Source organism: Gymnoscopelus braueri, assembly GCF_963280865.1.
Source record: "Gymnoscopelus braueri genome assembly, chromosome: 14".
Taxonomy (NCBI): Eukaryota; Metazoa; Chordata; class Actinopteri; order Myctophiformes; family Myctophidae; genus Gymnoscopelus; species Gymnoscopelus braueri.
The window spans coordinates 37,448,804-37,464,347 of record NC_137619.1 but is presented as its reverse complement, the minus strand read 5'-3'; the positions used below and the strand labels follow the sequence as shown (position 1 = coordinate 37,464,347).

At 41.6% G+C, this 15,544-nt stretch overlaps 1 protein-coding gene across 3 annotated transcripts in view; it reads left to right on the top strand.

Moving 5' to 3' along the window:
* Positions 1–15,544, top strand: part of arid4b (AT-rich interaction domain 4B) — a 51,105-nt gene that overhangs the window by 7,205 nt on the left and 28,356 nt on the right. For all 3 annotated transcript variants that reach the window (XM_080449977.1, XM_080449976.1, XM_080449975.1), the window contains exons 3-5: positions 8,748–8,858; positions 14,188–14,253; positions 14,931–15,021. In XM_080449977.1, coding sequence (XP_080306103.1) covers positions 8,748–8,858; positions 14,188–14,253; positions 14,931–15,021 — 268 coding nt within the window. The remainder of the gene's footprint in view (positions 1–8,747; positions 8,859–14,187; positions 14,254–14,930; positions 15,022–15,544) is intronic.

Sequence of the window (15,544 nt, the reverse complement as noted above, 5' to 3'; positions counted from 1 at the left end):
GTGTGAGTGTGTGTGTGTGGGTGTGTGGCACGATTAATCGTCATCATATCGGTATCAGCAATATCGGTATTGAACCGATATCAAATTAATATATGTGTTTTAGCTGATGATGAAGGCATCAATGTTATGATGGAGGCTACAGATTTAATCAGAGTTTTCAGGGGAAACTTTCAAAAGGGTCAACAAGTAGGAAAAATGTTATGTAAAAGTACTAAAATATTACTGATCACATGACTTAATTAGAACAATTTGATCCCGTGGGGAAATTCAGTTTTCAGCTAATTGCTGCTCAAATGGTTAGAAATTCGGGGCTTGAACCTGGGATGATTTGTGGAGTAGTAGCAGAAATGAAGTCAGGCATATTAACACTTAACCCAAATACAGCTCAAGTGGAGTTAGGAGGTTTTTGACCATTAATGTGGAGATAGTTGTTTTGTCCATCATTGATTATAATGAAGAAGTCAGACAAAAAAAAGATTTCCTCTCTAGTTTAAAGCCAACCATGCCATTGTCAAGGCAACCCCTGCCAAAGCACGAGTCACTGATATTGAGGTGACTCTGACAAAGAGGTAATTCACTGTGGGATTATTGTACAGCGTGTGAGCTATGCCGGGGGAAGTGTAATTCTTTTCTGCATGCCTCTTCCATGATACCTTTGTTAAGCATACAAGCACATTCATTATGCCACAATATGGTTTATTATAACATTATTTTGTTATTTAGCCTAAGTAATTTTTTAGGCTTACCTTCTACAGTTAGTTTGTGAGATGGAAGTTGTTGTAGCTCATACTGATGTAAGTACACAGTAATTAATGGCATCCACATTCCCATCCATCAAACACAGCAGTTACATGTTTTATGTTTCAATATACTTGTAGGCTCATTTTTGCATTTCAATACTCAAGGTAGACTATAAGGTAAGATGAAGTTTGAAAACTTGAATATAAATATTCCTGAGTAGGCATGACTTGTATTTCAAAGTCTAAGGAATATAAACAAACTATGATGACAACTTCAATAAATCAGTTGGATACTATTTCCACTAATGCTTGAAATGACAGCAATCATTACAGCATTATTATCAACGCTTGTTGTGCCTTTCCTATTCAAGAGTGAAGGTTGTAAGTGATTAGTTGGAGGCTATAAGACAGAAATGTACATCTTTTGGCTCTGGGCCAACAGACTGGACATTTCCTTCACTGCTGAACTAATAGCCAGGGCTTCCCTGACCTTGTACCTGACCCTAGACACAAAGCCAGGCCATAAAACCTTCAGACCAACATGGGTAGCACACTTCCCTTTTGATAGCAGGGATGCAATTCCAATAATACTATACTTGTTTTGAGCCTTCCAGGAAGTTCCTTTTGAACATTGGCTCATTTCGCCGTTGTGCTTGTGTTGTATTGAATCGACTGCTGAAAATTTAATGACCTCAGAGTTTATATTGAGCAGAACTTGTGCTGTATACTGCCATTGCCAGTGTTATATTTTTCTTCGGTGAGGACAGAATGTTTTCAGAGTTCTTACTGACTCGGACACTTTTGTTTTCTCTGTCCACAAATGCATCATGTTTGCTGAGAAGGCAGTAAGGCACTAGTACAAAATATTAACTGTAAAACTCTTAGTGTTAATGTAACCCTGAAGAGTGTACAAATGGAACCAAATGGACATTTACCGGTCCATTTGGTTCCATTTGTACACTCTTCTGAGTTCATTTTACTGTGTTGGCTTCACACACAGACAAACAGATCGTGATGTACTCTTACGTACTTGGTATGTATGACCTGTGCTGAGACTAATTTGGCTGGAGTACTTCAGTGCCAAGATGATCAGTGCACCATGACCTCTGCCATTTGTTTTCGTATGCTTCCTCTGTTGGAGAAAAGCCTCCTGTTAGAGATCATCATTTAAAGCCCTGGGATTATTATTTCTCAATTTTCTCAGTTGCACTATTTTAACCCAAGCCGTTTTCACGGTTTACTTTGTTTGGCTAGGTATGTTTCATAATAATCTTTCCATGTCAGTAGGAGGAGCATTTGGTACATTATTGACAAGTCATATTTGCGTACGCTTTATCAAGCACATGTGCTTGGAGGAGGAGGAGTGCATTTTACACATCAGCAGCAGCACTAGGTGAATAGCCCAAGATGCAGTCTTGATTGTGCTGCTGCTATAATGTTGGCTTTTGTATGCAGGGAATGAAGTGCTGCTGGAGGCTTGCGTTAGATACTGCTGTGCCCTGTTCTCTGCATGCCAATATTGTAGGTGAGAGCTGCTCTTGTTAGGGGCTGGAGGTGTTCAGCTCATTATGAGTTGGCACAATGCACACCTCCCAGAGGCACAGGACTTCCGCCTCCGCGGCCTTTAGTCAACTCGATTGGCTGAAATCCGAGGGGAAAAACATTGTGTGTCGCCGAGAGAGAGAGAGACGAGCATGGAGAAATTAAACTGCAGGGACCGTGTCTTCCAGACACCGGTATTGGCTAAAACGATCAGACAATGGAATGGAATTCCCTTTCATGCTCTGTAATGAATGCAGGAAATGGAGGGCCATTATCAGTGGAAATAACAAACCTACAATTTGTGTTGGCGTGAGCGTGACGAATGTAAATCTGGCCTCTCGGCAGTGTGTTTTATCAGCCCTCCCGTGTTGAGTTGGGGAGGTCTGGCAGCCACAGCTGTCGAGATAACCCTCATGCCCTCTCCTGCTCCGAAGCAGGGGTCCTTTTCAGAGGAAGAAAAGAACAGGCTTAACTGCAGGAAAAGTCAAAGAGGCTTATTGGTGCGAACGATAATAAGACAAAACACCGACGGGCTATGTACAGTAGTGCGTGCATGCTGCAAGCAAGCAGTTAAGCCTTGTGCTGCGTACCGGAGAAATGGTCAGCCGGTGGAAATGGCTGCTGTGTCATGTAAACGCTGTGTTGGCCGGGCCAGACTGCGCCAAAAGACTAATGAGGTGTTTATCTGAAGAGGCGGAGGGGTTGGAGTGTACTAGCACTCTGCCCCTGGATCCCATCTGTCAAGAACCCCTCTCTCTGCCACGGGAACAGACAAGAGGCTTCTTGCCCCTGCCCTGGCCTGACTGTGACCAGCCTTCAGCTGTTTAAATACAGATCTTTATAATGAACCCTATCTGTGAGCAAAGTGCAAGCGGCTCAGATTTTTCTTCTTTTAATAAGAATCGTCTTTTCGTATCAACTGGAGCTGGTGCCGAGGTATGTCACTCGGCATTTGTGCATTTTTTCTGCCTGATGTGCTGTTGGGCCGACTCCCAGAAGAAGCAGCTTGGGGAGGTGATCGTGAGAACAATACGCTTGGTGCCGACTCGCTACTCCGTTGGCTGGCGTGGAGACTGTGGATCAAAAAGTGCCAGTAATTAGGACTTTATTTTGCGTAACTCTCTGGAGAGGTGTCTTTCACCAGAGCCAGAGGCATAAGGGGGCCATAGGGGGGGCCCACATTATGTGTGGAGCTCCAGGAGACGGTAAGGGTCTCTCAAATCTCAATGACGCTTGGACAGGGATAGATGGACACAGTGGCCACTGACTTTTTGTGATCAAACCTGTTAACTTCCAGTCAAAGGGCACCCCACACACATTCACTGAACCCCAATGGTGACATGCAAAGTGAATTTCTGAAAGAGAACTGTTAGGCTATGGCTGTAACCTCGGTTCTGTGAACTACAGAATTTAGAAGGTATTTGCAGAGTCAGCCTCAGGTCTTAATGGTTTAAAGAGAAGCATTGCTGATTTTCAACCTAAATCCATTGTTCTGATGCGAGGAGATCCATAATATAGTGTGGCAAAAAAACAACCCATGTCTTCTATGTATTTCTCTTTCGAAATGTTGTGAAGAGATGACATCAAACACATTGTTTCTGTCATCGTGCATAATGTACGCCCAATGAAACTAAGTAAGCAAGAGGTGCACTTATTTTGAAAGGCTTGTTTATGCTGCGTCAGTCCTCCTACATGGGAGAAGGGTGTTCCCTCTTTTCGACAGATATTATCATCATGACTGCCAGCCAGCCAAGGTTGACGTAATGGCATGCAGGCTACTGCTGAGAACAGGAGGCACACACCCCCACCGTGAGAAAGCCCTCATATTATTAGACAACTCTACTCAGTAAAATCCTCAGTGTTCATTTAACTCTGAGAGCAGTGGTGGAAAAAGTACTCAAATTTTTTACTTAGAATTTACTAGAAATACTAATAAATCATGTAGAAATACTCTACTAGTAATACTAGTAAAAGTCCGGAATTCTAAATTTACTTAGTTCTAAAAGTACAAAAGTATTGGAATCAAAATGTACTTAGAGTACCAAAAGTAGAAAGTACTCATTATGCAGAATGTCCTATTTCACAAGTTTTCAAATAAAAGATATAATAGTATAAAAAATATTTATTTGAAAATAGCAGATCTACAAGCTCACAACGCGTCGCATTGCAAGCTTGTAGATCGACTATTTTCAAATGGCCAGAAATGTATATAGGGCTGAAGTGGTTAATGTATGTTTTGTAATAATAATCAAAATCTACAAAGTAACTAGTAACTAAAGTTTTCAAATAATTGTAGTGGAGTAAAAGTATAATATTTGCCTCTGAGATGTAGTGGGGTAGAAGTAAAAGTACTGAAAAACTGGAAATACTCCAGTTAAAAACTCCTCAAAATTGTACTAAAGGACAGTACTTGAGTAAATGTACTTAGTTACTTTACACCACTGTCTGAGAGTGTACATATGTCAAAACGGGGTCCAATTGGTTAATAAATAATTGACTCCTTTTTTCAGAGCATACCATGTACACTGATTCTTATCTGTCAATAAAATATATTTTTAAAAAAATGAAATTGATAAATAAACACAGTATTTTACTGTGGGGTTACACCAGGAAGACCAGCTTCTGCCTAATGACATACACAAGACAGGTATTAGTACACTGCTTTGTTGGTTATACGGCCGCAACTATCAATTATTCAACTGTTATCAAATGAATAATAGATATTTAATACATACATACCAGGTGAACAAATTCAAATAGATTTCTTATTATAATGAATCTCCTAAGCTGTATAATACTTTTTCGCACAATGGAGCCGCTCAAAAATACAGAAAATAGCAGATCTACAAACTCCCAACGCATTTTTGTGACAAGTGAGCTTGTAGATCTGTTACTGTTGGTACTTTTGGAAAATAAAACATTTTTTATGATTTTATTCAAATCAATTAGGCTATGTTTTATAATCAATAGGCTACAATCAATTAGTTCGAATAACTGTTGCGCCTCTACTTGGAGTTGGTAATAGCTGATTCAACCATTTAACATTTTACACTTCAGAAAATATGTTTGATATTTATTGTGAAAGTTTTTTGAAAATAGGCTATCAATTCAGAGCACCTGAAGCTGACCATAGGACAGCACTTGTTCTGCACTAACTTGACTTTAAATTTCCAATTGATCAGTATAAGAAATTACAGAAATAAAGTACATTCTATTCAGAACAGTATTCTACCTATCCTTTAAAAAAAGGGGGAAAAAAGAAAAGATTATTAAAAAGCCACTGACAATATTCAATTGTGACTGTTTTTGTTCATCAGTTGTTTATTTGACCTGGGAATAGACTAGCCCACATGCAATACATGTCAACATTCCCTGGTAAATTAAATAAGCAAACAAGGCTAAATTCATGTTATAGTATACGTTATTGAACTTGGCGTTGTTCATTTAATTTAAATCAAATAAGCAAACAAGGCTAATTGAAGGTTACACTTCACATTATTGAACGAGGCGTTGTTCATTTAAAGTAATTTGGCCAAACAAAAATATGTGTGCCTTCTTGTTGTCTTTCTTTTGCAAAGCTTTCTTACATCACAGTGCTGGTGCCAATTTTCCTACCATCAAGTATCTTTATCAGTAAGAGATTATTTGATACTCAACTCATGATGTCATCACTGACAGTGACAACTGACAAACCGCCATCTTAACGTAACAACAATTGATTATCTATGTCCACAAACGTTTGCAAACGTGACACTGCCTTGTTGAAGGATGCCTGCGTAAGGCCGCTCGGAACCTGTCATTGTGGTGCAAGTTAATGAATGTGTGTGCTGAAGTGGTGAGCATCCTAACGGCTCCGGTGGAAGTCCCTTCGTATTGATTAGTTAATGATCACCACGTTCCATTCAGGCTCACAAATTATACCAATGAGAGTTAAAGCGTGCTGTTGGACTTACCTCGTGTTTATAACCTCTTCAAATCTGTCTTATTTTTTTTTGTATCTGTTTTTTTCCCTCCCATGTGTGGTCATTATTCATGAGCATACAGTACATATGGTACATACATATACAATGCATAAATACCCCTCATTTCCCGCCCGCCCGCCCGCTCTCCCTCCACCCTCCCTCTCTTCCCAGATGCAGAGACAACACTGCAAGAAAAAAGACAAAATTGTAGTAATAATAATAATGATAAAAAATATATAATAAAAATATAAAGACATTGTATAGAAATGTGATAATGTTAGTGGTAATAGTATCAACGATAACAATGACCACAACAACAGTAACAATGTTTGAGCAGGCATGGGTAAACGTTCGTATTGGAACAGATTTTGGTAATTAAAGCAGACAGTACGTATACAAATGGCATACAAAAATTCCAAAAATCATCATTTAGCCTTAATCCCCTCAGAAATTGAGTCAATCTGTTGCGGATTGAGGAGAGATAATTAAATAACAAAAGTGAAGTATAGAGAAAAAAAAAATAACGGAGAGAGGAAAGGAAAAAGAAAGGAAAAAAATATGGGGAGGGGACCGTGTGTGTGTGTGTGTGTGTACCAGTTTTTCACATACAATGCATAAGCCTATGTGTTACCTAATTCAAATATCGCTTTCCTCCGCAACCACTGTCAAGGTCTTTACATAGTCCACAAAAGGCATCCATGTTTGCTTGTACATAAGTTCTCAAAGAACCATTGAGTGAAAATGTAATCTTTTCAAGCTTGAGATAGAATAGTACATCCTTTATCCATCCATTATGTGTAGGTGGACAAACTTGTTTCCATTTAAGGAGTATGAGACGTCTTGCTAAAAGAGAGGTAAAAGAGATTAAGGTGTAGAGGGATGTTAGTCCCAAGGAGAACACCAAATAGGGCCGTTAGAGGGTTGGGGTGGGCCGGCTACCCCTGATATGTCGGAATAGGATTTGAATGTGTCTGTCCAGAAGTCCAGTGACCAAGGGCATGACCGAAAAATTTGCCGAAATGTGACAGATCAGTAGAGGGTTTTCTGCAACGGTTGCACACATCACTAATAGCTGGAAATATCTTTGCTAGTCTTGCATTGGTGTAAATCTTATGAAGTCTTCTTGGCCTGTTACAATTATTACATATTTGTTCATATATTTTCAAACATTAAAAAAAATTGTTGAAATAGCAAATCTACGAATGTGCCCCCAGAATAGGGATGCTGGGGCTCAACTAAGCGGTTAAGTCCTATATACTTTGTTGGCAGGAGTCCCCCAGGCGTCTATATTACCCCCCCCCCCCCCGCATCCATTTCCCCTCTACACCAAATATCTCCGCCAAAAACAGCAGATCTACAAGCTCACACAACGAGCTTTTATTTTCCACCCAATCTTGGCCACAGAATAGGGGACGCTAGGGTTCAAGACAAGTAGTTAAGATTGTTATCTGCCCCCCCCCCCCCCCCCCCCCAGCTCTGGAAATGGCACGTCTGTATTCTCAGCTTATTTTCAACCTCTGCCCCTTTGTGTCCTTGAGGCAGAACAGTCCGATACACATCCAATGATGATACAAGACTCTGCCTTGTGCCTTTTATTAGCTTCACGGTTGTATTCATTATAGCGAGTAGTAGCGGAGTTGCTTTTTCTCTTTGCCCTCCGAGGCGAATTCTCCCACACCCAGAGCAGATGGTATGCGTTTTTTTTCCACCAGATGAATCACTCAGCTGTGTGGGTTATGTGTCGGTGGCCTGGTCTGTGTGTCTGTCTGTCTGTCTGTCTGTCTGTCTGTCTGTCCTGGCTGGTCGTGAACAGTGCTGCACACCCGTGTCCGACAGTCTGGTGGACGCGTTCCCAGAGAACAGCCTCATGTTTTCATAGACGAGTCTCTCCGATCAGTGTTATTTATGTACATTCTTGTATAGCCTATTACAGTGGTTCTCAAAGTGGGGTCTGGCGGGGACCCCCAGGGTTCTTTGGGGGGGGGGGTGTGTGTATCAGCCAGGGGGTTGATACCCCCTGGCTGGAATCTTTGCTTCTGGCTGGAATCTTTGAGATGGGGCCAAATATAATTTTGGGGGTCCTTGACATGAAAAGGTTTTGAGCACCACTGATATGGCAAGACCAGTTTTTCAGAAAACTCTTCTTTAAATTTTTTGGATCAGAGTTTTAGAGCAGTGGCTCTCAAAAATAGCAGATCTACAAGCTCACAGCATGTCACTTCGCGCCGCGCTGGGAGCTTGTACGTCTGTTATTTTTAAACATTTTTGAAAAATCTTGAAAATGTGTGCTTGTGTGGATCTCTTGTCACAAAAACAATTCAGATGGGGGGGGGGGTGGGGGTTCACGGCCAAATATATATCATTTTGGGTATCCTTGGCATGAAAAAGTTTGAGAACTACTGATTTTAGAAGGAATTTTGTGGAATCGGGTCTTTTCAGGCCTTAAAGGGTTAAAATCCACAGACTTGTTCCCTGACCTGTCCTCCCTTCTCTCTCCCTCCAGCCTCTGGAGGAGCCCCCCTACCTGACCGTAGGGACGGACGTCAGCGCCAAGTACAGAGGGGCTTTCTGTGAGGCCAAGATAAAGACTGCCAAGCGGCTGGTCAAGGCCAAGGTAAGACAATTAATTGCCTCCGTGTTTATCATCCATCATTTCCCACAGTCACTATGTCTGCACCGGGTGGCTGACTGTGTGCTTATTAGAGCCAGACCGATATATCTATCGGTCTACATCAGCGGTTCTCAACCAGTGGTCCGGATCCACCAGTGGTCCTTGAGGAGTTTCCAGGTGGTCCTTGGCTAAATGATGGAGAGTTGGTAACCAAATGGACCCTTATAGAACTCTTGAGAGCGTAAAATGAAACCAAATGGACCCTTGCGGGTCCATTTGGTTTCATTTTATGATCTCAAGAGTTAAATTATTGTTAAACATCTGCATTACTTACTTCATTTCCAAGAAGTCTACACAAAAAGAGAATGTAGAAGAATTGGTATTTTTGACAAAATTTCATCCAACAACAACAAAATATTCTACGTTTTGGGTCTGAGAGTCTAAATCTCATCATGGTGATCCGTGGCTCAAATGCCGAATAAATAATGGACCTTGATATGAAAAAGGTTGACTTGAAAACCACTGGTCTACATGATCTATCGGCTATTTTATTTGACTTTTCTGAGGACAATTCTGAGGTATTATTGGCAATCGTGCAGCAAATGTGTCCCGATTCTTTTACAACTTTCAACCTGGCATCCTTATTTTTGAGCGCGTCATTATAGGTGAACATTTTCAAAAGTAAAAAAAAAAGTAAAATAATAATACATTTTTCATAACGATTGGCATCAGATCCAAAAATCTGTCATTGGTTGGGCGGGCTCCAGTGGAAAATGGCTGCCATGTGAATATAGTCTTTCTTATACTTGCTTAAATAGTATCAGCTTAAATAGTATCCTTTAAAAAGATGCTGGGTTTAATTGACTATGCCGTTGTTTTCTTGGCAGTCTATTTACTTGACTGCTCGCTCACGCTGTTGTTGGTTGACTAGAGTTCATGCTATTTACTCCAATCTTGCACTCTGGGTAAAGGGCGATTTGCTTAATGCCTAAATTGTGATAGTAGTTTAAAGTGGTAAGATCCTGGAATTATCCTACTGAGAGGAGTTGTTGTTTCTTTGGCTGTGGTGATTCTTGAAGGTTTCCACTCAACTGCCTGGTTTACACATTCAATTCCCAGTAGGCCTTCGCAGTAAAAAAGGGCTTCTAAAATTGAATCTGCAGGTGGTAACTGCACTACATTATGCTTTAGATGAAAGTGTCAAACGGCTTTGTTATAAGTCACATTCAAGAGTGCATCGGTGAAGATGGGAACATGAAAATGTTTTCCAAGATCATATAATCGCATCATGTAAGGGTGTTTTATAGGTTACGTGCTATGCCTCCACATCTCAATATTATTCAGTACTTTTTTTTCTTCTTTTTTTTACAGTCTGCCAGTGCCAGCGTTTTTGAATATTTTTACTAACCTTTCAAGAGCCACAGAATATTTCGCTCCAGGACGATCGACACACCCGAGTGTCGCAAAAGACGGAGGAGTGTGTCTGCTTCCATCGGGGGGGGAAAGCGTGTCACCGCGACCCTCCGTTCTTTATTTATTGGCTATTGAATATAGCTTGTTCTCGCCAAAAACGCAGTTTTTTTTCTAAATCCTTTAACATTAGATCGGACTGCCTGGGCTGGGTTTGTTGTGATCACGTTATTTCCAGGTATACTCTTCTCCGGAAGTCATAGGATCACTCGGAGGTTGGCGAAGAGCGCCATCTAGCGCAAACACTGAAAACACTGTTTTCACGTGTTCCACGTCATTGGTACTGATATTTTTGTGGCTTTTTCTGCCTTTTATTTATAGTTTCATAGTAGAGATGGACAGGAAACAGGTGGAGAGAGATTGGGAGAGACATGCAGCAATGACCGTCGACCTGCGGTGCGCTGTCAGGCTGCATATGAGCCTAGGTGCCCGGATCTCTAGGCCAGCTCCGGGCCATATTCGGTACCTTTTAATAAAGAGGAAAATCATCTTTAACAGTTAGTGCCACATACCGATGTTAGTGCCACACATACCGATCAGAGCCCAGTATTTAACCACTTATGCCCTATTTTATAGAAAAATAGCCAATCTACAAGCTCACAATCTTGTGAGCTTGTAGATTGGTGGTTCTCAAAGTGGGGTCCGGGGACCCCCAGGGGTCGTTGAGGGTGTTCCAGGGGGTCCCCAACAAGATGTTTTAATATAGCATCTCAATCTTTATAACCCCTTTATCCCTATTTTATACATTGGCTATTCAAAAATAGGGTTAGGGTTCTGAACATTTTTTAAAAGATTTTGAAAGTGTTTGAAAAATGTTGAGTAATTAAAACTTTCTTAACACATATCTTCTCTTCTGGGGGTCCCTGGCACAAAGAAAATTCAGATGGGGGGGGGCGCGGCCAAATACATATCACTTTGGGGGGACTTGAAAAAGTTTGAGAACCACTTGTCTAGGAGCCACTAGTCGCCCACCAGTCGCCCAGCACTCAATTCTCTTCTTGTCTTGCACCCATTCGCTGCTGAGCTCTGAGGTTATTATCATGTGTCGGTGCTGTGCCGTGCCGATGAAGGCATCCACGATGCACATCATATACTATCTCTGCTTTCCCAGTGGGACAGGAGCATCTGGCTGATACAATAGCGACAGATCACTCATCTTTGCCTTTTGCGCAAGTGTGTGGGAGGAACAAAGACAGGATGCTGGCTGTTCACCGTGTCAACTTATTGTAGTTGCCTGTACAGACAAAGGAGCAGAGATGTTCATCACTCTGGCATAGCAGATGTAATTGTCAGATGATGAGCCTTTTTATCTCACGATCCAGCTCAAACGGTGTGATGAATTATACCTTCATATGAGATTCTTGGTTACAAGCCGTAGGTGGTGTCAAGGTATTTGTGACAGTCTTCCGCTCGTATCACCATACAGTGTTGAGAAAGGGGATTATTTTTTAGGAAGCTTGGTGTGAGAGACGTGCGCGCACTACATTGCACAAACATTGAATCATAGCAAGCAATTAGTCGGGGGTTGTTGTGATTCTGAATATTCCTCTGTAATGATTGCCTCTCGAGCCATTCGGTTCATTAGTCGCTGTCTGCTTGTTGAACTAAGTAGATGGCTGCAGCATACGGCACTGATTTCTTTCATGTGGCTTTAGGTTCTAATGAAATTAAGTGTAGGCAATTTATGTTTTTCTGTGATGATGATTTGCACTATTAATCTGAAACATGAAACCTGTAATTGAACAAACAAGAAAAATATGTATATGTATTTTAACATTTAACCACAGGAACCCTAGCATCCCTACAGTATTCTGGGGTAAACATGTGGGGAAACTAGCACATCTACAAGACTAGCACATCCACAGTCACAACGCATCACGTTGCGACACGTTGTGAACTTGTATGTAGATCTCCTATTTTCGGTGAAGAGATTTGATGTAGAGGGACAAAAGGCGATGCCGATGTAGTATATACACATATGGTTTAAGTGGTTAAGCTATAGACTACAGTCCTGGCAATAATTATCAACTTTCTGGAATTGAACGTAACGTTTGGAAAAATCTACAAGCCACAGAACAATAAATATCTTGCATGAACATTTTTAACAAAATGGGCCAAAAGCTGGACCTGTCTGTCATCACTTTATTTTCTGTGACTGGTTGATTTGAACATGTTTCATGTTTCATAGCCATTGTCAGGTGTTTTACACAATACAAATTTACAATGATTTTTTTTCTCAAAGAGAAAACCATATACATTTCCACAGTCTGCACAAAGTTTTGCAGAGGGGGGGGGATACCGATGAACTTAAAATCAGTTACGGGGAAGTTGTGCAGCCCTGATGGGGTGCTGACTTAGTCGATCATATACGCTTTGATTAATTGGAGAGTCTGGCATCGGTTGTTTAGATTCAAGCTGTCATGCAGTTTAATACGGGCCTGTGTTGAATCGTGGATTGGAGCTTCAGCTCCTCGGCAGGAGTCTGCAGAGGGGATCAGGTGTTTCTGACATTCACAACAAGTCAAGGATTTAGAGAGCGGGAGCCGCAGCATGGTCCTTATCCAGCCCTTCACCCTCCTCCCTTCTGTGGAGAGGGAGGGCTCCGCTCCCTCTGCCCAGCCCTATGAGGGAAGGGAATTCCTCTCTTCTGTGAGGCAGGAATGCAATTATCTCCATAGTGGAAGAAAAGGCTGCCTCAGGAAGTAGCTTTTACCATTCTCTTCCCTTTTCTTTAATGACCTGCTTTTCATGGCCGTCTCATATGTTTCACTGTCTAGTTATGTCTTGTTATCATCGGGCTCAGCTTGAGTTTCATTCATTCTCTTGATCCTCCCATCACACTGAGAATGTAATGATTGCAATTTTCTGGTCTTACTGTCAAGAGGGACCATTGTCTAACGGCAGCCTTGTCTTGTTGGGAACAATGCTTAACATCTCTCATTTGTGTTTGCGCGGTGGAGAATTACAAGCTCAATCGCAGTGGAACGAAAGTGAAAAAATGTTTTCATTCCACAGTGCCATCAATTTTGATGTTCCTATAAAAATGTATTTCTCACCCCTGACTCTAAAACTAAAAGATGAGCACACGTCAAGTACAACTATCACAGTCGACCCCTAATGCCTGATTTAAACTTGGTTGCACATCATGTTGTGCATCGGAAATAGCCGATCTACAAGCTCGCAACGGGCCGTGCTGCGACGCATTGTGAGCTTGTCCATCGGCTATTTTCGAAGCGCAACACCGGCGTGCAACCAAGTGTAAATGAGGCCTTAGTGTCCATCGGACTATCAGTCTGTATGTCACATAGCTGATGTTGTCAGGCAGATGCAAGATTACCTCAGCTTGATCAGATTATGATTTGCTGCACCTCTCACCCCAGGGAGAAGGGGGGGGGGGGTGTGAGGGGGGATGGTCATGCAGCTTACAGCCCATTACAGTCGCAGCAGAAACAGACGACAGACACACTACAGTCTTTCTCTCTGTATTTAGTTTCTCACAATTACAAATAAGCGGACAACAATGGCATAGGGTAGCAATGCATTACTGTGTAAACAACATGGCAGGTGTGGATAAGGACCACCAACAATAGTCCTCTTCTTGGCACCATGGGCATTTTTCCCATCTGTGGTCATAAACCCTGTTGCTTCAAAAGCAATAAAGCTGTTTTTGCTTCTACTAGACCAGCGTGAGACTGGAGTTCATGAGTCTAATCAGCGTAGCCCAGTTATAGAGTCCAGGGGCAGTAGTACTGTGTGTCTCTCTGCCATCTCTCAAGTGTGAGATTCCTGTGGCCTCAGCCAACCCTTTTGGGGGAATTACTTGTTTACTCTCATTACTGATTCTGCTCCCCCCCTCCGGCAGGTGACCTTTAAACCAGATCTGACCACAGCCGAGGTTCATGACGAACACATCAAAGGAAATCTAAAGGTAAGATATTGCAGCGATGGAGGAGTCGCTTGTCACTGACGCCGTTGTTACTTAAACACTTAAAATCCACATGTTTGTTTCAGCATTGCGACAAAACAAAACGGCTTAAATAAAGTTGTTACTTGTAAGTGCTTACAGGTCCTGCAGTTTCATTGTTTTTTTTGTTGGTGCTGTTGCAGGTTTTTTGTAATTTTTTGTACCACTGATTGCTTCTATTTCGCCATGTTTTAGATCAAGAGTCCTTTAAGGATAAGGACCCTTAGCTTAGAGAGCTGAAGCAGGGACGCATAAAATTGTGTTGCAGATTACACTTTTTCATTCGATTTCATAGATGGCTTCATAGACATGTTTGACAGCACTGATGGTTTTTGTTCATGTGTATTTTCAGATGTTTAACCACTTAAACCCTCAAAACTTAGTAAACTTGACTTTTGGCTCTGTACTTGGTCTGCTCTTTTTCTCCCTCGAAATATAGCAGATCTACAAGCTCACATCGCGAATGTTTCCCTCTGAATAGGGATGCTAAGAGCTTGAATTATAGGTTTATCAGTCAGAGTCAGACAGACACATAATAATAATAATAATAATAATAATAATGGTAATATTAAATTATGTTTAATGATAATCTGTGAAGTATACAGTGCAGATGTAAGCAATCTCTCATCTTTGGGCTTCAGGTGGGTTCTGTTGTAGAGGTGAAGAACCAGGATGGAGTTTACCAGGAGGCTACTATCAATAAGCTGACAGATGCTAGCATATACACTGTGGGTAAGTTGATATAAAAATGTGTCTCAACTTTTAATCTCTTCATGGACTTCTGAACCACTGCACCCCAGTGGATTAAGAGAGATCAAAACAAAGGGACATATTTCGCTGTCCTTTTAACAGCCCGTAGATGGTCCTTGATGTGCTAATAATACCATGTGATCAGTACTGGCCTCCTATCAGTGTCTCGGGAAAACTAGAAAACAACTTTGTTGGCATTAAAACACAGAAACCAGAAGGCTGTGCTAAAACATGGCACATTTAGTAAGTGAGAAGGAGGGGTATGTTTGAGATTTGGCGCCTGGAGATGTGTGTGTGTGTGTGTGTGTGTGTGTGTGTGTGTGTGTGTGTGTGTGTGTGTGTGTGTGTGTGTGTGTGTGTGTGTGTGTGTGTGTGTGTGTGTGTGTGTGTGTGTGTGTGTGTGTGTGTGTGTGTGTGTGTGTGTGTGTGTGTGTGTGTGTGTGTGTGTGTGTGTGTGTGTGTGTGTGGACTCCTGGCCTACATACAGTACAACCTAACAGTTTTT